The sequence below is a fragment of the Homarus americanus genome, unplaced genomic scaffold, assembly GCF_018991925.1.
Source record: "Homarus americanus isolate GMGI-L3 unplaced genomic scaffold, GMGI_Hamer_2.0 scaffold17856, whole genome shotgun sequence".
NCBI lineage: Eukaryota > Metazoa > Arthropoda > Malacostraca > Decapoda > Nephropidae > Homarus > Homarus americanus.
Window position 1 is genome coordinate 1,581,354 of NW_024738735.1, and position 23,510 is coordinate 1,604,863.

Below are 23,510 nucleotides of genomic sequence, written 5' to 3' on the forward strand. Positions count from 1 at the left end.
GAAAAGCAGAAAACATTCACGTTCAGAATAATTGTTACCTGTTACCATTCTCATTCTAATTTTTCCCTTAACCCTCTTCATTACTTCCTTCTCACTTAGGCAAATGTATTGATACGTTAAGGTTTTTTTTATTTATAGATTGGTACATTGTAATTTAACATGCTGAAGTCCGCATTTCTGGAAAGTATTGTAGGAATTTGTCAATGGACCAATGTGAGGGAATTGGTTGGTTTGAGGAACTTACTCTAGTTACTTTTGTGCCACAAATGAGTTTACTGTATGCCACAATAAAGTAAAGTTTAGTTACGTACTGTACAATATAGAAATACTGAAGTAGCTTAATTGGCCTCCATACCTCCAGTTGTGGGTGGGGGGGACATAGCGAGCACAGTGAGCCCACCCTGCTGGGGTTTGGGAGAGCGCTATTCTCCCCCCCACCAATGATTTTTTTTTAATGTGACCAATATCATGGGCATTTTGAAGCCATGTACACTTGGTATTAGGAGATATTCTGAGGTCAATAGTAACTACTTTTTACAATATAAAACGCCTGAGTACACTGCATTAAAGAAAAAGTATTGGAATTTTCTGATGAAAACGGGGTCCGGACCACCAGGAATCTCCCCATTGGATCTGCCCCTACCAACATCGGCTTTATTTTAGAAGGAATTAATATGAATGGACGGTAAAGGTAAAGCAGACAGAACACCAGAAGGAGTTCGATTTAATTCATTTTTACAAAAAATTTTGGGGCGATAGTAAGTAATAAAAACGATAAAACAATGCACCGAATCTAATAGAACCTGACCTACCCAAAGAAAACCACCTAATATCCAAGCGAGCCCTACGGACCCCCGGCTTATTGAGATAGGATACTGTAGTGGACGTCTCCCCTACAACTACCTACAACTGCGTATCGCATTCCGACGTGCTGGCGTCTCCTAGCAACCAAGCGAGAGCTGATGCCAGATGGTACGGTTGCTTAGCAACGAAACTAGTCACCGGCGACTTTCTGGGTTTTCCCAACATGATTCATAGAGGACTGGCGGCTGCTGCTGGGTATATAAGCTCTGTCTCTCCATTGAGATTCATTCTGCCCATCTTCCTGAACAAGCAACACCTCCTCCAGCAAGCTCCACGCTGTTAACATTCATTCAACCAAGGAGGCCAGCAACAGGCAACATCTTCTGTAACGAAGCTCCTGCACATCTACCTCCTTCAACACGCTACTCACCGAACGTCTCTACTGACCAGCTCCTCACCACACGTCTATCATATAACATATATTATACAAGAAAACCCCATTAGAGTTTCCTTCCATCCTGAGTGCTAGACAACATTAATATCTCGATACCCCTACAATACCTTCAGAGGGCAAGGGTTTCTCTGAACTGAATAAAAGCGTCTGGTGTTATCCAGAATAGAATACTTAAGGGTTACATTACCCTCTAAAGCTTGGATGCCGAAGGTTCACTTGACCCCTGGAGTGACAAAGATTCAGTTGATCACTTGGCAGGGGCGGATCCAGGAATGTCAGGGGGGGGGGGGGGCCAAGAAATTGGAGGGGGGGAACATGGCAGTACAGCGAGCCCACCCAGCTGGGTGGTTTTGGGGGGGGGGGCGCTGTAAGCCCCAGATTTTTTTTTAATTGGCCAATATCATGGGTATTTTGAGGCATGTACACTTGATATTCGGAGATATTCTGAGGTCAATTGTAATTACTTTTTACTATACAAAAACACCTGAGTACAATACTGCATCAAAGAAAGGTTATTGGAATTTTCTGAGGAAAAGGGGGTCCTACTTGTAAAAATGTTAAGAATCTCTTTTGAGTTTATGGATCCTTCCTCATCTGAACACCGAAAACAAAACCATCACATACTAGAACCCAAAAACAACACTGAAAACAAGAATAAGGTGAACTTTTTTATAGTCATAGGGTTTTTAAAGGTTAGGATATGTTATGTCAAGTTTAAAAAAATATATATTTTTTTTTTACCCCACATTTTCCCTCTAGTTCAAACCCCAGCCCAATTTGAACAAGTAATATTGTTGTTAATTTTCTGTTAAACTACTCAAAAAATATACTGTACATGTACATTGCCAAAGAAAATGCTAGAGAATAAATATTTTTAGTTTCTTTTACTCTCTATGCAGTACTGTATAAGACTTAATATATAAGTAAGTGTTGATTGACAACTTCTAAATATTTACCAAATAACTTATAAATTTTTATTTGTAGAATTAAAACAACATAAGATTAAAAAAAAGCAAAAAGTTAATTTCAGAAGTTATATGCAAACTTCAACTCTTGACATTTTGGCTTAGAGATAGTTCTGAACAAAGCTATTTTCCACGAAGATACAATACGTATTGGCATGTACTTTACACCCACTAAAAAAGGGTGCCGAATAATTTTTTAGTGGGTGTACATGTTTATATAAATGCTCATGACCACACAGGTGTACAGAGTCATACAGGTGTACACCCACTAAAAAATTATGCTGCACCCTTACGGCATGATACAATTTGACATGGGTGCTGAATAATTTTTTAGTGGGTGTATAAGAGTAAAAAGGATATCCTCCCATTCAGGGAATCCAACCAATAAGGGATGGCGCTTGCACAAATTATTTTAGTACAGTACTGTTGGAAGAGTTTACTGAATACAGTGCAGTACTGTATTGCTTTGTATAAGTCAGTGGTTCTTAAACTTTTTCATGTCGTGGTCCCCTTTATAAGTAGATTTTTTTTTTATGTGGACCCCTTTATATTATGCTTATAGGCTAAATTATTCTTAAAGATATATTACTGAATTATTTATTAATGGTTTTACATTACAAATTTCACTGCACTCAACCCTTCCCCTCCCATCTCTCTTCCAATGGAATGAATGGTTCAAAACGACTGTACTGCGTTTCAGTGTCATGTCTGGTTACATTTTAATTTGGTTGCACTTTTTGGTCTTCAGCTCAAAAAGTGTGGAAAATCTAACCTCACAGTTGTACGTTGTAGGGAACGGCATCAGGTGCCTCAAGCCTTTTCTGAGAGTCCAGGGTTTTCTGGCCAAACTTCTCTCCCTGAAAAGTTGCTTCAGTGGCCCATCTGTTGAAATCTCAACAAAGTTAATCAACCTCTTTGATGTGGGTGTTGTCTCCAAATGGATTTCTGATCCACTCAAAGCATGGGTCTGGTTTTGGAAAATATTTTCCTAATTGCGAGTGTAAGCCTTGTAGATGGGCTTTGAAGGCTTCTATTATGTCGCCATCTAGCTCCTCTTTGGCAGTGAGGAGGAAGTCCGTGAAGGTAGGAAAGGACTCAAAATCTTTGCAATTGAGATGTCCAGCTTTTTGCGTGCTTCCCATATTGTGTTCTGGATATCTTAGATGGTAACAGCCCTTTTCTACAGAGCTAGATTCAATCCTATTAGTGAACTGAAAACATCTGATTGGTATGCCAATTTTGAGAACCCTTTGAAATCATGCATTTGATCTTAGACGCCATCTTATCTATGAAGGAAGATTTTCACCTCATTGCAAAGTTCAAAGAGATGGGTGAGTATGCTGTCATAACCTTCAGAATATTTAATTACAAATTCTTACATAAAGGAGGAGTGGAAGCGACCATCTCCCTTCAATGTTCCGTCAATTGTTACTAAACCAAATTACTGAACTGGCCACCAGCCGATGCAGACATGTTGGTACCATCACCCCCTCCACCCACAGTGACAGAATATTGACTTTCTTCATCCCTTACAACAAACAATATATCTTTTATACTTTTTCCAGGTTCTTTGAAAATCTTGTCACTATGTTAGTGAAAAATTAGCAAAATATGTATAGACAAGTGTGTATAAAACCTTCTAGCTTTGAGACAAAATAATTTATTTGAAAATGAGACGACATTTTGACCATATCTGGGGTCCTTTTCAAATATATATTGAGACCCCAAATAGCTCACAGACCCCTTGGAACATTCCCCAGACCCTCAGGGGTCTGCAGACCACACTTTAAGAACCACTGGTACAGTATAAGTACAGTATAGGCTAGTTGCATCTGGCCGCACTGCAGCATGACTACACACTGACATTGCTAGTCACTGACAAGGCATAGGCTAATGTGTGTAGCAGGGGACTGCTCTCCCCCACCAGCCCCTGAACTGACAAGAAGTGCAGGTATTACTGGGTTGTGGTTGGCTGACCGAAACAACTCATAAAAAAACAATCGGTTATAGTAGCAAACCTCAATAATTTGCTGTTTTTTTTTCCCAAGTTAATGTATCAGGACCACTCAAAAACAGGGTAATTATGCATTCTGACAAGACCTTTCCAGGACAATGGAACCAGGCAGTAAAATACAGGACAATCCTGTATATTGTACTGTATGGAATGCCTGGTAACCCTAGTCTTTCTTATAGAAACAAAGCAAAACTTAGAGCATTCCACTCAAGAAAATTTAAACAGTTAAAGATCAACTGCTGTACTTAGTTTGAACCATATTAATAAGGTAAAAATATAAAAAGAATAGGCATAGATCTATAATTTATTGATATACATATATATATATATATATACACATATATACAGTACTGTATATATGTACTGTATTTCACAGGCCTCAGGGAGACAAAAGATATTACAATGTCTCCGTATATCATCCAAATATTATTGAGTATTATTCATCCATCAACCCAGAGTCTTTATAGTTATATCACATCTTGTAATCTAGTCTCTCAAAGAAAAAGAAAATACCGATAGCCAAATTTATGTCATACAAGGTCAAAAGGCATACAAGAATCAGCCATGGTAATCCAGGCAAGTACCAGTACAGTACAGTACATAAATTGGTGAAGCCTGTAAAAATGGAATGTAGTTAAGGTTTTCATGTTTATAAATAATTTTATTCAGACAACTGAGGTACTTCATAATCCATCCTCAAGAGATTTATAATTAATTACAAATAAAGAACAACTGATAAATATAATTCCAAGTAATTTATGATATGAAGATGGAGTTGTGGAACATCTAAACATAAAAGTAACTAGCCCAACCCATTACACCCGTATATATACAAATCAGAAGCAACCACATTAAGTACATTAATTTGTTCAACAAAACCCTTGATTTCCAAAATTAAATGCAACACTTTTTGTCCTTGAAATATTAATATTAAGTACTCACTAATTTAGACACCAAGGAACTGTGTGACCTACAAACACATTTTGCAAACCCAATACTTTAATATCATCTCTTCACCACTATGAAGCCTCACAAACTTTTGCATTAACTTTTAACTTCATAGTGTAGATACTAGTGCAGTAAATTAAAGTCATCAAGACTAAATTACTTGTACGTATATCTTAAAAATTAATATATCAGTGTACAGTGTACAGGTACTTATTACATGTACTTGGCCAAAGGTATTCAGATTTTACTAGAAACTACAGATACATTACTGGTACTTATGTAGTTCTTGAAATTTTACATATTTACGTAGAGATTGCCATACTTTAAATGAAGAGAAATCTCCTTAAAATTGTTTCTCACCTAAATATCTTGTTTTATTGTTTCTCCTGTGGTGGGTAGAAAGATTTTATTGCTTTACAGAATTAACAAACAGATAATTATCACACTTAAGATAAATACTAATGTGGTCCCATGGTCATACTGAAAGTTGTTATTACCAATACCGTAATTATTATTTCCAACTTAGAGCAAAAAAATATGCATTTTGACAAAGAAAAAATTTTCAAGAAAAATTATGTATCCATTAACACTAACCTACACATACCATATATAGATACAGTACATACACAAATTATACATAAATCTTTCAGTTTAATGTTTAAAGTAGCACCCATAAATATTGTATGGCAAGTATTGACTAGACTATTTCAACAAGATGAACACACTGTATAGTACAGGTATTCTTACTAGCAATTCACTTTTTTATTCTTAGTTTTATTTTCTAGTTTCATAAAATACTTTTGCATAACTTATAAAGTTTTATATTCATATTATTCCATTTACATTCTCATATTTTACAAATATTTTTATACTGTATTTACCTTCAAAAGCATCACATTAATACTGTATTCTTAAGTTTACCATACAGTTTCACATACTATACTTACAGTATCAAGAATGTTGAGCAACAAGTACTGTATACTTGAGAGTCATCAATAATGCCATACATGCAAAATTATATCATACAACATAGTACAGGAATACAGTACATTGGTTAACGAATGGGTTAGGGGGAGTTGGTTTCTGAACTACTTCAATTAAAATAATGTGAAGACTATAGGTGTTTAAGGGTAGGTAAATTAAATAATTTTTTAGTATTTCTTCTCTTAAAACTAGGTGGCATAATTACAATTTTGTTGTGAGCATTAGCCAATGTAAACAGTTTCGGTCACCCACTTTGCTGCATCACTTGCCAATCCACTTAGCACCTAGATATGGAACATTAATGTTTTGTTTTATATTGGTAAATGTGATGTTTACTGCTAATTACCATATACTGTACAGTGCAGTACAGTATTGTACTGGCACTTGGAAATATTTGTTCTTTTTTGCTTCAGTGAAGTTTTTCCCATTATCAAAAGAATAAATATTATTTGTCAATCTGGGGGAGCACTCATATAGTACAGCCAATTAGGTTCTGGGAGGCTTATTCGTAAAATCATAGTGGCATAACCCAAATGTTCCTTTACTGGGATGTTTCTGTTCTAGTATGTGATCAGCTGCATGTCTGATTGCACAGCAGTTAATATTATTATTATCATCTTTTTGATAATCGATGTACAGTATATATTTTTTAATATACTCTGCCTACAAAGGTCATAACACATTACGTAACTGTATAGATTTGGCACTAATGACACCACAACATGATTCAACAGTGGGACTCCACCTTTGACTAAAATATAGAATACCTGATGAACCTTTGAAATAAAATGATTCATTAGTATTATGTGACAATAACCATATAAAGTACAGTAATCCCTCACCAACTGTAGTTTTCCCAACCACAGTTTTGAGTACATATCCACATTTAATTCACTTGTACACCATTTCACCAACCATGTTATCTAGTTTTAAATATCCACAGGTTCCCATAGCCACTGAAGAGGATTTCTGGCCCAGAGCCATAGAAATATTAACCAGATCAGGTTTATAAAGTCACTAGTCTTGTCCAATTCATTGTTTATATGCTCCTCAAATGACAAGTTATCATCTACTGCACCCATATCTTCTACCTTTTCATAACCTCTTTATATCGATTTTTTTTCCCAAATTATATGGTATATGGCTTTCTACTATCCTGCCAATAGTTATCATTTAACACATTCACTTAACAGTGTGGGTGTAGTACTCACTCTCCGTGTCACTACTGCTCAAAAGATTTATAGATTTATAGAGAAATTGTATTCTAAATAATATAACATTTTTTTTTAAATAGAAGAAAATTAACCTAAAATGTGTAATACAGTAATATATACTACTTGTATATACTATATGAAAAATGTTGATGAATAATATATCTGGTTATATGTTTTGAAGATTTTAAAAATTTCTATGCAATAACAAATTTTCACTGAGATATGTATAAATAAAACTATGCAATAAATCAGTATAATAAAACAAGTTAATACTGAATAAAACAGAAAAATAAATACAAGTACCTGTGCTATGGGATAACTGAGATATAAAGCTGCCAGACATACAAACAGACAGGAGCCTACTCTGACAGCTGTATTCTTGGCCCTTAGGTGTATGATCTTGTGTAAAAAAATAAAATAAAATTACTCATACAGTACACACCTTTGCATATGAAAATCTTGTATGGTATGAGGTCTTCAAACTCCTAGTTGTATTGCCAGGGAAGCAGTAAAACTTTGAAGCCAGGCATGCAGCATCAGGGGAGACCTGCTCCATTACAATGTTTTTCAAGTACAGTGCCTGTACAGTATAATATATTTTTTAAAGTATAACATACACCCTATACGTATCTTCAACTTTTCAGCTGGACATTGAAGTTACTTCCTTTATTATGCTTAACCTTTGCCAACCAGGGTAGAATTCTATAATGTAACTCCTGCTGTTGATGAGGGAATGCTGTACTGTTTTGTGTGTTCAACATTTGAGCAGCTTATGATCAAAATGATGCATTCCTAATAAAGTATGAATATCACACATTTTCAAATCGGCAAACATAAAGTAGATCCTAAAATAAATAAGTTTATAAGTTACCAACAGCAGCAAATTTTGGTTTACTTGTACATGCAATTTACCATTTGTGAAGCAAAAAGTTTGTGCACAGTACAGTAATTCAAACATATAAAAATAAACACTTACATTAAAAATTAAATCTTACATGATCCATAAATATTGTAAATGAAACGACCTTAAATCATCTTAGATCTGCACCAAATAATGAATATTTGACTATGGCTACTGATTTAAATACTTTTAGTAGTTAGTATTTTTTTTCCTTTAAAGACTAAGAAAATATTGTGAGGCAGTGTGTATATACTGTATACAGTACATTTGAGCAAAGTATTCTTGTCTCAATCACAAAAAAAAAAAAATCTGATTACTGTACAGTTAACATTAAGAGATGCTCTACCTTTATCTATTTACATATTCATCACATGATCTTGTGCTCATTCCTATTATACACACCATATCTTTGTACATTATTCTCACATTTGTGTCAATTGGGGGTTAAATTTAAACCAAAATAGCAACCCCATAAAAATGGGAGGGGGGAACTACCATCTTACTACCAAAAATTTCACAAAACTAAAGTACTGTACCAAGCCATTCTCATTCATGTGTGTCTAAAATATCTCCTTTTTCAAATAAAAATTTGGGAATTTTTATTAATTTTTGAAAACTTAACCACTGTATATAAAGACAATACGTACAGGTACTCCTCGAATTATGACATACTCAACTTACGACAACCCGGACATACGACCGCCGTGGTCGTATAAAATATTTTTCAAATTATGTATTTTCTAGTACCGACGTTAGTTATCGCACTTTGTACTGACAAAATGTTCGTTTGTAATTCCCTTTAAAATGGCTGGCAAACGTAAAAGTGAGATTTCTCGTGGTGCTGAGAAGAAAAAGAGACACCCATGCCATAGCAGGCTATGGCATGACATATAACTGAATCTAGGCATCTAAAATATATGCAATTACCAAGCCTCAGCACATCGGACCTACCATATATGCCAAAAAATAGTAGCAAACTAACTGTATGCATAAACATGAAACTTTTTATGCTATACTGTACTTAAAATGACAAAATCAATAAATTTTTAAGTAAGCAAACTTTTCATAAAATTTTGCTATAATCAATTTTGGTTAAAAGTTTTTTCTTCTAATTTTAAGAACTTAGTCTGAAAAAAACCCAACAATGTTAGTTACTTATAGTCTTCATTTATGGTGTTAAATTAGGAGCATCTAATAGGGTTTATTCTTTCATTAAGTGCTAAAATTTATACAGTACTGTACTGTACTTTCACAGCTGCCCATAACTTCATACAAGAGCATTAAAGTCAATTTGAATCCAATGTTACTCTAAACAGCTTTCTCTCTTTCTTTCTTTTTTCAAACACCTATAACAAAAATACTCCCTCACAATTCATGCTGCCCAATTCAATCCAAATCCTTTCTCCAGCTATTAAGGTAACTTTCAAAATCTTATCCTTTGCCTGTACCGGTACTTAATATATTTTTCTTTATCGTGATTAAAGACTGACCCATTGAATCATACCCTTCTGTTGTTATATGCTATTAATAATGTATTTACCAGCATCATTCATATAAAACAAAATAAATTTGACCAATACAGTATACAAGTTCTTTATGTAACTTGTCACTTTTTACTTTCACAAATCAGTCTAAGCATAATCCCCCTAACAAGTTTCATTGTGGTCTAATTATAGTAAGAGGAAGTACATTTTCTATATCTTTCTTGGTAATTATTGACGACACGCCTATCACTGAATTTTCATAGAAAATTAATTCAAAAATGCTGCAATGTGTTTTGCAGCGGACACTGTTGTAATTTGAGCAAATATATTAAAATGGGGTTATTTCTAAATAAAACCCAACCTAACCTTAGTCGATAAGAAACACAAGAGGCTGAAGCATTGTTAGCAGATGGCACCAACCTAACCAAAGAAACTTACCTAACCTTACCTAACTTCTTAGCCAGGGGCCTACGCTCCCTGCCATATTAAACATAAAGGACTTACTTTTATATGGTGTAATTTTATGTTTTTTGTTGATGTGACAGCATGGATCGGGCCACCATGCCGTTTAACCGCAAAAAAAAAAAAAAAAAAATGGTGTGAGTCTAGGGGCTTAATTACAGTATCTATCAAACTCAGCAATGAAAGTATAGTAAAAAAAAAAATCCATCAAAACAAATTACGTGGCAATGGTTATGTCGTCACTATTAGCTTCTTTCTTTTACATTGCTTTTTATGTAATATCTTACAATATTGTATACATTCCCCTTAGATTTTAATAATACTTGCATTGGTATTCAGCTGCTGCCTGTGAAAACTATGGCACATTCAGCAAGTCATAATGTTCAACAGAATCACCTGGAGCACTCCTAGTTTTTTACAGAGGTCTCATCACTAAGTGTGGCACATTGAATAGCTCGTAACCTATCTCTGGCTGGCTCAAAGGAGGACTGAAGTGCTAATGTAGATTGATAAAAGGCAGTTGCTTTCTCCAGATCACCCTGTAAGTCAGAAGAGAATATATAAATTAGAAATTGTATTTACCAGCATGTACAGAACTTTTTCCTTACTGTAAACAAAAACAAGAGTAAGTAAAATGTCTAATTAAAATAAATAATAATTTCCCAAAAATGTACAGGTTCCCTCTTTTTATGAAAAGCTGGTACTATATGCACATCTGAAAAGTTTTATGCACCAAACACATCATAAACCTGCCCTTAAAAATGCGCCAAACTTTACCATTAAATAGCACTGTACAGTTTTATTTTATACTTACTAATGTAAGCTATTATAAATAGAAAATTATAATATGAACATAACTTACCTTAGCAGCATATATATTGGCCATCGTAAAATGGATGACAACAAACTTAGGTGAAATTTCCAATGCCATATTTGCTACCACAAGAGCATTGTTGTAAAGACCCGCTCTGAAATAAGGCAAAATACTTTCAATTAAACATTAGTAGGACAATGACTATATGATACTGTAATGATCAGAAACAAGTAAAAGGAGATGTGTCACAAAAATACATTCTGTCAACATATGAAAAAGACTCGTACATTCTAAGTTCGGTAAAACATGATTGAGTGGTAGAATTTATTAGGAACTAGAAGTACAGTAATAATTTTATTTAAGAAAGGAAGATGTGATCCATACGAGTGTCCTCATTTTGCTTGATGGAACCTGTATAACCTTGAAACTAATGTTAATTCTTTGTCAACCATACCAATACAGGCTGAAGAAATCACTGCACTGTTTAGTCTTTAAATGATTTTATGTATATAACTGAGTTCTCACACCATGAATAGTTTTGCTTTTCAGTTTGCCTGATGATGGAGACAGGCTGTTCCAAAACTGTCACAATGGAATCAATAAACAAAATGTTTTATCAATTACTGTACATCATAAGACTCCACTTCCTAAAGGACACGTCTATTGAATTTATACAGTAAACCCTCGCCAACTCGGACCCTTTTATCTCGGATCCTAGTGATTCTCAGATGGGGTCAACCTCGGACACTTTTCCATCCAACTCAAACGATATTCAAAATGGAGAGACGAACTCAGAAAACCCCAAGTCTCCCCGAAGATTATTGAAGGCTCTCGCATCCTGACGTACATATGTACATGGCATGGTATTCCTTTGCAAATGGATTATGGATATGTTTCAATCTATATCTTATAGAATCAGTGAAGTTTTGTTTAACCCTTGACTACTGTATTAAATAATGTACAGTAAAGCTTACATTCAACTAAGCTTATTTTATTTTCTTAAATATTCTGGTAATGAGGGATTCATACCTTTAATTGTAGTCTGGTTCCCTCTTTGAAAAAAATTCTGCATAAACGAGTAATGCTGGAGAAATAGCATACTAGCTGGCAGTATAATGGTTTCACAATACAATCATCACTAGTGTGTGATTGATAGCTAGTAACATATACCTATCTACAGTGACTTGTCATAAAAACAAACTGGTTTACAAATATTCAAAGAAATCTGGAAAAACACATCTTTCCAATATTATACAACCTGTCCATAATATGTCCAACATCATGGATAGATTTATTATTGTTCATTATAGGGGGCCATGCTGTGGCCATTGGACCCTCTTCTGCCTTTTATTGCTTCATAACAAAACTTTTCATTAATTTTATAATCCAATCTTGATACTACTACCACGTGACAATTAGCCATACAGTCTCTCCTCGACTTACGACTGGGTTCCGTCCCGACGACCAGGTCGTAAGTCGAATTGGTCGAAAGTCGAAAAGGAGAAAATAAGTACATAGAAATTCTAAAATGGGTGTCTCTTTCTTTTTCTTCTCAGCACCACAAGAACTCTCACTTTTATGCTTGCCAGCCATTTTAAAGGGAATTACAAACAAAAATTTTGTCGGTACACAGCGCGATCACTAACGCCGGTACTAGAAAATACGTAATTTGAAAAATATTTTATACGACCACGGCCGTCGCATGTCCGGGTTGTCGTAAGTCAAGGAGTACCTGTATATTACTCCATTTTTTACTATAAATATTTGACCTTCAGTGCTCTTCAAAACTTACAAATACCTGTAATGTAATTTAATACTTTACCTGTGTAGGATGTTGGCAAGAGATATAAGAGGGATATCTTTCATGTGGCGTGGAGCATGGTGTAAAGTATGCCTCAAGCAGTCTACTGCTCGCTCCCCACTGCCCACTACTCGCCAGTATAAAGCTGCTGCTGTTGCAACTACCCATGAAGTTTCATTCTGTGGGGTTCATTTAATGTTAATTTAAACTGCTGATCCAATTTCAATCACTAATTAACAGAGCAGTGCAGAACCACCATGCCTCAGTAAACACTAAACACCTGCATTAATCTTCAACTGATGATGAGTAAAACAAAGTGAGCCTCCTTGTTTTAAATTGACTTGTTCAGCATCTCTTGCCGAGAAAGCAAAAAACTTAGTTTGTGTAACTGTTCCAAAACTGAATTTGTAATTTTTTTTTTTTTGTAAAATTCATATTTTCCCATTCATTAATTTCCAAAACACACACATTCAGCTAAGGAATAATAATAAGAAATTAAGTTTCACAATTACTTTTACTCCATCCTAGAACACTTACATTAGCAAAATCTGCTAAACAAAACCTGGGGTTGCTGTGGAAGGGCCACAAACATTTTTCACCAAAACAGCTCCTTCATATGCAGAATGGCCAGATACACCTTGCATGGAATAATTGTCATATGCTTGGTACAGTTCTTCAACTGTTCAAAGGTTGGAGCTAAAAGCATTCCACTTAATTGATTTTCCTACAATCACCATATCTCTATCAGCTCTTTCTCTTCACCACAATGTTTCTCATATTTCTTTTAATTTACTACTATATTTCAGTCACTGTTTTTGGGGTGTGTGTGCCTGTATGCCAATTCTTAAGATAGGTACTGTGACACATAACTCACTGCTTGAGGATACAGTATTGTATTATGATGGTTCCTTTTCTCCCTCCATAACGAAGCAATGGCTTTCTCTCCCCCGTAATGTTTTTCCTACATCCTATAACCTACTTCTCATTAATCCCTTGTGTACAGTGCTGCCTCTAAATTGAATAGAATCATATGGCATTAGCTATATGAAATTTTAAAAGTGGTGTCCATATAGTGAAGGAGTTAATAAAAAAATATTATTTTCTAGTAGATTCACTTCTATAGTACTTTACAGTCTTTTTTTTCATGCTCTAGTCTAGTGATTTATATAAGTAAAATAAGGCAGATCCAGTGAGTCTGCAGACCAGATTTTTTCGCATAGACAGTCAGTCAGTCAAGATAGGTTGCAACAGAGCTGGCGACCAAGGCTAAAAAAATCAGATGTAGGGTTTTACTTTTCCTGTGAGAGACAGTAATGTAATGAAGGAAGGCATGGGAGGGAGCAATACTTTTACAGAACCACAAAATCTGACTTTTCATCATTAATAGTCTTGTTCTATTCTTTAAGCAGCAACCGAAAAAAAAATTACCTTAAGAGATATTACAGCTTACAATGTTTTTACTGTTCTGCTTTTATGGTGTTAAGGGGCATCTGAGTAACTGCATCTGTTGTCTGAAATTAGTGTTTTATATTCATTCTATAATCCCTGGTAGCTAAGTCATGTGGCAAGTTCCTTCAAAAGATTTCTCAAAATTTTGCCAATGGAAAAAATGATGGCACATAATATATTCCTGATTTTACATAATCTCATAAATATTGGGTGAATTACTACACAATGGCAGAAGCTATTGCTAATTTCTTATTTCAATTTACACAATTGAGGAGCTGAGCTAATAGTGAGCATTGGAATCACTTAGATCTGTAAGAAAAGTCAATTTCATTTACTGAGTGCTTTCAATAATTCACGAAACATCACTCCCCTTAAATATCCAAATGTCAAATGCTATTTAGAGTGTATGGCACAAACCTATGCCAAACAGCAATGTATATGAAGATACAATAAGAGTAATAGGAAGACTTATCTATTTGGTAATTCAACTTGGGATCTAAGAAGGTGTTAACAGAATGACTTAGCCAAAGGAACTGAATAGGAGGAGGTATGTAAACCTTTTTATGGTTGTGGAGGTTAGAAATTTGTGACTCTCACTGACTGTTTTACCTCCTAACCTACAGCTTCACTGGTCTATTAAGGTAACCACCAGATAAAGGGTTCATATCCAAATTTGAGAGGATGAGATGTGGGCGATGTGTCCAGGTCAGCTGCTAAGCAAGGCAAGCTTCTTAGGAATGACATGCTTTGCTAGTGGGCACTTAGGGGTGGTAAACCTTATAGGTTACTTGTGAGCGAGTCATAAGCCATAAATAAGGAATTCAAATAAGCCAGTAGCCACAGAAAAATTCTTTGTGAAAAGCTTTAACAAAGAAGTTACCTTTTGAAGTGATCTCGCAATTCTTGTTGCCATCAAATCAACAGACACAGGAGTCCGGTCTGTGAGAGTCTGTAAAGCTTCCCGCAGACCCATTTCAGGGAAGTGGGGAAGGAGCTGACGATGTCTAATACCCGCTAAATGATCGAGGGTGTGCATGGAGGCTGGCAAATCTCCTCTACATATAGGCTCCTCTAGTGGGGTACCCACTGCAGGACTCGCCACAAGATATTCAGATATACTGTGGAGAAACAAAAAATATATAAAAATTTGCATATTTTATGTGGATATCATTTTTCTTATAGAAAATCTTAAAAATTCAAAATGGTGTTTGCTAATAGCTCCTTGCAAAAGAAGTATTCTCACATTTATGTTTTAAAAATTGTGAAGATATTAATCAGCACACCTTTTCCAATAATTACAATAGTGTAGATTTTCAATTTGTATTAGAATTTAAATACAAACAAGCATTTACAGAACTTGTTCAATGAATCACACATGTTGAATCATGAAGACACCCAGGTAGTGCTACTGTATATGTTTACACTTCTCCTTCAATCTAGTCATAATCTTGTATCTGTACTGGAAGTGCGTACAGTATTTAATGCTGAACACCTCCCTTTGGCTAAAAATTTAAAGCTGAAAACTTTAATGAACTGTTGACCAAATTTTAATCATCCCCCAAAATTATATGAACAAACCAATAAGAAAACTTTGTAAATGTATTAAAAAGTTCATCAAAATAAAATTTATTTGACAAAAGTTTCATCTCACATCTTCAACTGCATGCCACAGCTTCCTGTTTTCTTCTATGGGAAGGGAGGGAGTGTGTGAGGGTCAGGAGGCCACACACACACACCCTCAGTGTTCTTTGTACTTTCATGAGTTGCATAAACAGCTCATTTCAGTCAATACTGATGTTGCATAAAAAAAAATTATTCACTTCATTGTACTAGGAGAATGGTATGCAAATGAATGTCCAAGAAAAGATAATAAAATCACTATAAATATTATATAAATGTTAAAAATATTTGTAATTACCATTACAAGCTACAAACTCAGATAGATAGATGGAGGGAAGAACAGAACTGTATTACTGTACTGTTATATCAGCCTGAACTTCAGTAGAAGGGTTACTGAATTCAGTCTAAGAATTTAACATGAAAAAACCTTGTTTGTTACTAGCTGTCTGAATTCTACACAGTTAAGAGCCTATATCATAATCCCATGTTTGAAAGACAAAGCAAATGCACGCAGGAAAAAATAAAAGACAGCCAGTCTTTGATGATACAGCAACACAAGCCGGTAACACTTACTGCTAGAATAGAATATTCTGCGTTTGGCTTATTTCTTTGTTTAGAAGTTACTCTATTTTTAGAACAATATGAAAGGCATTTGTTAATAAAAAATTATTATTGCTGTTATCTCTCGTTTAGCGAGAATTTCACTTAATGTTACGTTTTTCAGGAGTGCAACTCCATCATTAAATAAGGGATACCTGTACTGTATATTGTTTTATATCACTGAAATATCAAATTAACGAGAAGTGAAGGCAATGTATACAATAACTAAGTTTATCAAGGGACATCTTGTCAATGGGTCAATTTCTACTACTGTACTGTACATTGATCGATCAACTTACTCTATATTCTTTGCTGAAACAGAGAGCCAAGTGGATGTGAAATGTTTGACGTCGCTCAGTTTATTAGCACGATCACAAACATGAGGTGGTGGAGGGGGGGAGGCTACTCTCTCTCTCACCCGTAGAAGAACATCTGGTAATGGGTCATCCTCTATGACTGGAGTGTCTGGGTTTGTGGATCCCTCAACATCGGCAGTAGTATAAGTTGCAGTTGAATCTTCAGCACCCAGACCAATGCGGACATGAATTTGCTTATTAGGTAATCCAAGCTGTAAGGAAACCCAGAAAGCATCGGTGAATAAATTGGTATTCATAATTTAATTGTCGATGTCAAAACAAAGTTATAAGCACAAACTTTCAAAATCTGTCTAAAAGATCAATGCCAATAAAAATAATTATAAGAATTCTGGCAAAATGGAAAAGAAAAATGTTGCAAGTTAGTATCAGCAAAGCCTAGATGATGCAAGTAATTAAGGAATCCTTGTAGGTTGAACACATTCCACAGTGTACAACAGTAACATGTAATGATATGTAGAAATAACAAGTTACAAGAAAAAATCAGCCTTTCAACTTGAAAAGTTATCATGTTAAATTAAGTTTCAGCTTAATTTTTTTTTCATTCGGAGTATAAAATCAGTGTTTTATAGTTTGTTTTCTTTTTTTAACTTATATGAAAGCCCAAGCTATTCTGATGCAAAATGTATCAAATTGATGCAAAAATAACAACTCCTTGGTCTGGATACTGGTGCTTGCGGAAGAAAAAATCTCCGTGCATAAAGGGCACAAACCAGTGGGAACAAAAACCAAGATTTCCAGTACCCAAGAGGGTAAAGTAAAGTCATTGTCATTTTTATCATTTTTATTTATTAATATCACTGTATTAAATTTCAATATAGCATTTGAGATATTTGAGGAGGGGTTTGGTAGAGGTTCAGTATGCTGTACAGTAGAGTGAATTCGTTCGGTATAGTAGAGAGTTAATATTGGAATCTGAGGAGCAGTTTGGTATACAGCATAGTGAATTTTGGTATAGAGAGGTAATGCTGTCCTCTTGATACTGATAAGATCACTGCACTCCAAACCAACTTTAAATTTCATTTAATAGAAACTAAAGTGAATCATCACTAAGGTGTTCACTTTATTGCTGTCTCTAGAAAGGGATGCCAACAGCTATGAACACAATAACCCAAACAAATAGCAGAAATGGATTTTGATAAACTTAGTATGTAGTTATCACATGGATAATATACTATCTATAATCGGCCTTTTTTTGTCATTACATTCCAGAGTTATGGTGCTTGAAACTATAGTGTACAGTGTTTAGTAATGAGAGGAAAACATGTGAATTGAGGGAGTACAGTATAGTGTGGCTGTGGAGAAAATTCAGAGCAAAGAAAGAATTAATGTGAATGGGAACACAAAACTGGCAAAGAATGAAAGATGCAACAACCATTTTATGAAATTAATACTATTTACCTTTGCTTCAGGTCCCTGTGGATCACTAATCTCTTTTGTGCTTTCTTCTTCTGTTACTTCTGGTGGTGGAGTTGAAGATATTTCCTCTTCTGTTTCCTCCTCAGTTTCATTTTCAATATCTAAGTTGATCACTTCTTCTACATCATCTGTCAAAGTACATTACAATAGGTACAAATCATATTCAGTGCAGTAAGTATTTTTTTTTTTAAGTGAAATAACTTGAGAATTTTAGTCCTTTGGCAAAATAATTACTTCTAAAAATGTGTATCGGTACCACAAAACTTACTTTTCTCTTCATTAGATGCAATACCTGCTAAGTCCTGGCAGCCACCATCAGTTGTACATACTCCTTCCTCTACCCCACCCTGAAAAGTACACATCATCAATACCCTGACAAGAACAACAGTTCAGTAAGAATGGTATCAAGTTAGTTTAACAATGAATTATAATATATTTCCCACATTGGCAAGCTTGGCATATACGATAAGTGGCAAACAAGTTCAATTTAAAACAAATGGCCAATGCATTGTGAACATTCAAAGTTTTGGTTAAAGGTTAATGACTAACCGCCCTTACCAAAGAATCAAAGACTGAGTTGACCCACACTAAAGAGCCTCAGTCAATGGAATGTCTTCTGTGAGACTAGTCCATTATATATAAATGCTTAGAGTAGAATTTGGGTGAGAGAGAGAAATGGACAAAGACAAAAATATTTCTGATCCTTGCGTGTACTGAGAAGGGTAAAGGAAGGGATAACTGGTATTCAAGTCACTGGTTATACAGTACTTAATAGACACACACTGCTGATACACTGCTGGGTGTATGAGTGTGGGGTGGGGTGTAGTGTGCCTCCTCCCTCAAATAGTATTTTATTTTTACTATTTAATTATTAAATGTAGAATTATGTCTTAAGGGTTTAATAATGAAATTCAGTTGTAAACTGATGTCCCAAGAAAGTACAGGGTAACCCTGTGAACAATCAGGATTTTAAGTACCAAGTAGTTAAAATGATATGGAAGAAAAACTACTGAGGACAGTACAGTACTGTAGTAACTTAAAGAAAGACTGACAAAGTAAATACTGCACTAATGTGGACAGAGTGAACAGAATTCCATGAAACTTGCAATTTGTAGAGAAGGCTCAGCATTATGCACCCTGCTGTTTGGTGAAGAAAGGCAATACAGTATCTTAATAGGCAAAAAAAATTTAACTTGCCGTAAAAAAATAATCACCTTACCTGGTTTTGGCATGTGGGCAAAGGGCGTATGGAGTGTGGAGGTCGAGTGTGACAGGCAAGGGCAGTGAGGTATTGAAGAGCAGATGAATGATTGGGTGAGGCAGCTAAAACACGCTCATAATGATGCCATGCACCAGTCAAGTTCCCCTTTCCACAGTATAAATTGGCTAACAGGAAATTAGTTTCAGGCTGAGAAAGAAAAAGATCATTATTATGCTTATTATCAAAACTTAGAATTTTAACATTCAGTACAGTAGATAATACCTGCACTGCAAATATCATCCAAAAAAAAAAATAACATAAAAAAACTTCCAAGTACAATTATTTATATTTTTTCCCACTAAGATAGTATGGAATTCTCTATTATGTCACATTATCCATGCAATATACAGTACCCTGGAAATTTTGCTCGAAAACAATACCATAAGATACAGTAATTTTTTTCGACTGCATTCATTTCTGATTTACCTATAGCCACCATGCAGTAAAAATTCATGAACTGTAACAAGTACAGAACTAAAACACTGCATCAGTCAAACATTTTATCCCCTTCTTTCCCATTTGGTTTATAAATTCTGCTGGAAGCTATCAACCCCACAAGCTTTATCTTTTTCATTTTCCTCCCAGCTGCCTCAACTTCTGTTTCAAGAGTAGGCAATTTGATCTTTATTTCCTTTTCGTTTCTTACCTCTACTCTATCTTTATCATTGTATAGGTCTTTGTACTCTGCCCATTTGAATTTCTTTGTTTATTTTTATGCAAACCTCACTTCGCTTTCTCATATTTCTTTATAATTTTCTTTAAAATTTCATTTGTCATCCACTTACTTTTAGCCTCATTCCTCCTATGTCCTATATGTATTTCCCTAGCCTCTAACAGTACTTCTTTGTAATTATTAAATTGTTGTCCTGGTCCATGTTCATCAAAGTCACATATGTCTAAAATAAAATCTAGTAGAAAACTTACTTCATGATCAGCTACTTGCGTTGCCTGGAGGGTTAGTGTAAGAGCATCATCAATGTGCCCAGCAGTGTAAAGCAATGCTGCTATGTTGACCAGAGGAACATCTCGCCACTCATCTGGTGCCGTTGCTACTGCACGGCGTAAACACTCCACTCCATTATAGAGATTACCATGAACTCGCCAATACAGACCCGCTAAGTTATAAAGTAGCCACTGGGGTCCAACACCCTGTAATTATGGAATAGTTTGTAAAATTTCTATACGAAGGTATATCTTGATATACATATTTGTATGTTTGTACTGTATGTGTTTATGCATGCATGCATCTATATGTACCAAATATATTATACAAAAAAATCCAATAATTTTTATGCCAAAAAATAATATGAAAAGAAAATGTCCACTCCCATTTACATTAATTCGTACGGGGAAAATTCCCCCGATATTCGCAATGGCATTTAGGAATGCGTACCTTGACCGGAGTACAGCTCCTACCCGACTTACGACTTACTCGACTTACGACCACCCGCACTTACAACCTGCCTCAGTCGTACCAAAATTTTGTCAAATTATGTTTTTTTGAGTCCCAACGTCAGTACACAGACAAAATTTTAGTTTGTAATTCACTTTAAAATGGCTGGCAAGCTTAAAAGTGAGATTTGTGGGGCTGAGAAGAAAAAGAGACACCCATTTTAGATTTTCTATGTATTATTTAAGCATTTTCGACTTACGACCTGGATTTGGGTCCCTATCCCCGTCGTAAGTCGGGGAGGAGCTGTATTTCCGTGTGTGTTTATGTACACAAACACACACACACACGGGGTTGTGAGACACTTGAATTACTGAAAAATCTGAAGGTTGGGGGATTACAGATAATCTAATTGATATCAGTACAGTATTTAGGATCAGGTCTGGGGTTTACTAACCATATGCCAAGTTAAAGTTAGGTGTAGAAGTAATAAATGAAGATTCAAAAAATTTTCTACTGAAGCTACAATTGGACATAAATACAATAGCTATTATTCAAATCTGTTGCACTAGTCTGGTATGAAAGCATTCACCAGTGCCCGGAGAAATTCCGTGGAATGGGATATGTAGTTTTTTCCAGGGATGAGAAAATTTGTATCAGTAGTGTACCTGGAAATCTCTCAAACCCAGAACTGCTTGGCACCATTTATTCTGACTAATGGAGAGATTAATGTATACTGTATACACCAGCCAAGCAAATCAAAGAGCCAAGTATATTCAGCATTCCCAACCAGGTTTCATGGTACAGTATATGATTAGTATTTTCAACACTCCATCTTTAAGAGTGACCAGTAACTACCACAGCATGACAAATACAATTAAAACTCCTTTAATTTTACCCTTTTCATGGCACTGCTGATACGCTGTCCGATTTCAGCCTCCACACCTTGATACCCATACTTCATTAAGTATGGAACAGCATGAGGGTCGCGATTCCGTGTTGTGAGTGTGTGACGCTCCTTGATACCAGGGATGTCATCGATCCCCTCAACTGTATCTGCCAGTCTCTCACAAATGGGTGGATGCCAGGGTAAAGGGTGTTCCTCACTGAAGCTTACATCAATGTCATCACTTAGGAAACGATCTACACTATAAAGAAAATGTGCAGAATTAAATAATAAATGATGAATTTTACTACAATTATTAATCATATGAGAATAATTTAGCACTTCACTTTTCATATACTGTAATCTGTAAAAAAAAATAATTACTGTACTGTACTTGAAACAACTAACATTATAAGTAGGTAAATAAGTGATGAAGGAAAGACATTTTTTAAGTTTCAAAATAAAAAACACATTTTTACTCAGGACTTCTATACTCTCAGAAGTCATCTTATCCTCCAATTTTATTTAACATTCAAACATTCCCTGTATTATTACAGGTATTTTTTTTAAACTGTTTCCTGCTTAATGTAGAGATTGGATTCCTGAGGAAATATGCATATACTGCACTAAATCCCTTCATTCACTGTCATCCACAAACAATCTCTTTAAACTCTTTATCATCCTTTCACTTTTACTTAACAACAAACTCTTAGAGCAAGTCTCTATGAAAAGTCTTAACATCCCAAATTTTCCCATTACCTTCATGCATGTGCAATACTGTATTATACTTTATATTTTACTTACCGTATCTATCTACCAAGTGTCTTTTTTTTCTATAAATGCCACTGTATATCATAAAGCATATTTACATGCAATGTACACTCTCAACAAAAACTTCTCTAACACTTGGCCTTGACGGATGTGAGAATGAGCAGAATGGGGCTTGTCATCTCGGAATGGCTTCAGATTCTTCGTTAATTTTTCAGATTGCATAGTGCTTATAGCGATTGAGAAGTTTTTGGTGATTGTGTACAATAAAAAGATAAATGTAGGTAGTAAAAAAGAATTGTTAAATTTAAGTAAAAATACGGTATTTAAAAATTCATAAACACTCTTGTCTTCAACCAAGTTAACATGAAATTTGGTGGCTTACTATGATTTCCAAATCCATATTACATGGCTTCCTGCTGGGCCTTCAGCACTTGCATATAGCTATGGAAGGTGTTTGAAGATGAGTGAAGGTTGTCTTGGTACATGCAACAAGCAATATATGTACTGGTAATATTAGCAAGAAATATTAGGAACAAAAAAGATATCTTACGAGAATCCTTTATTTTCCGCTGGAAGGAACACAGAGGGAAAATCATCCCACTGTGGCAAGAGAGGAGCTTTTTCACATTGTTCTGCCGTTGGGAAGCCCTCACCTAACGTCATATCTAGTACACCTGGAGCACCACCATTCCTGTGAAGAATATGTAAAAAAAACTTAGCTGCTTGATGACCAAACCTTCATTCATCAAGATTTTTTAAACCAGAAATCTGGATAAACTATGTGAGAATTTTCTGGCCTGTTTGTGCTTTTGGTCTACTTAAGTCAGTTCATTATGAACCCACATGGTCCATTTTGAATGTACCCATAAAAAAAATTTATAATGAAAACACATAT

General features: G+C 35.2%; 1 protein-coding gene across 2 annotated transcripts in view; it reads right to left on the bottom strand.

Annotated features, from left to right (window-relative positions):
- Positions 1-7,533: 7,533 nt before the first annotated feature.
- LOC121874340 (tetratricopeptide repeat protein 17-like) overlaps positions 7,534-23,510 on the bottom strand; it is a 39,581-nt gene continuing 23,604 nt past the window's right edge. For both annotated transcript variants that reach the window (XM_042378464.1, XM_042378463.1), the window contains exons 10-20: positions 23,166-23,306; positions 21,857-22,106; positions 20,493-20,717; positions 19,527-19,715; positions 18,576-18,654; positions 18,290-18,435; positions 16,814-17,082; positions 15,175-15,412; positions 12,867-13,024; positions 11,093-11,198; positions 7,534-10,769 (exon numbers count right to left, since the gene is read on the bottom strand). In XM_042378464.1, the coding sequence (XP_042234398.1) occupies positions 10,638-10,769; positions 11,093-11,198; positions 12,867-13,024; positions 15,175-15,412; positions 16,814-17,082; positions 18,290-18,435; positions 18,576-18,654; positions 19,527-19,715; positions 20,493-20,717; positions 21,857-22,106; positions 23,166-23,306 (1,933 nt within the window). In that variant the 3' untranslated portion in view covers positions 7,534-10,637. The remainder of the gene's footprint in view (positions 10,770-11,092; positions 11,199-12,866; positions 13,025-15,174; positions 15,413-16,813; positions 17,083-18,289; positions 18,436-18,575; positions 18,655-19,526; positions 19,716-20,492; positions 20,718-21,856; positions 22,107-23,165; positions 23,307-23,510) is intronic.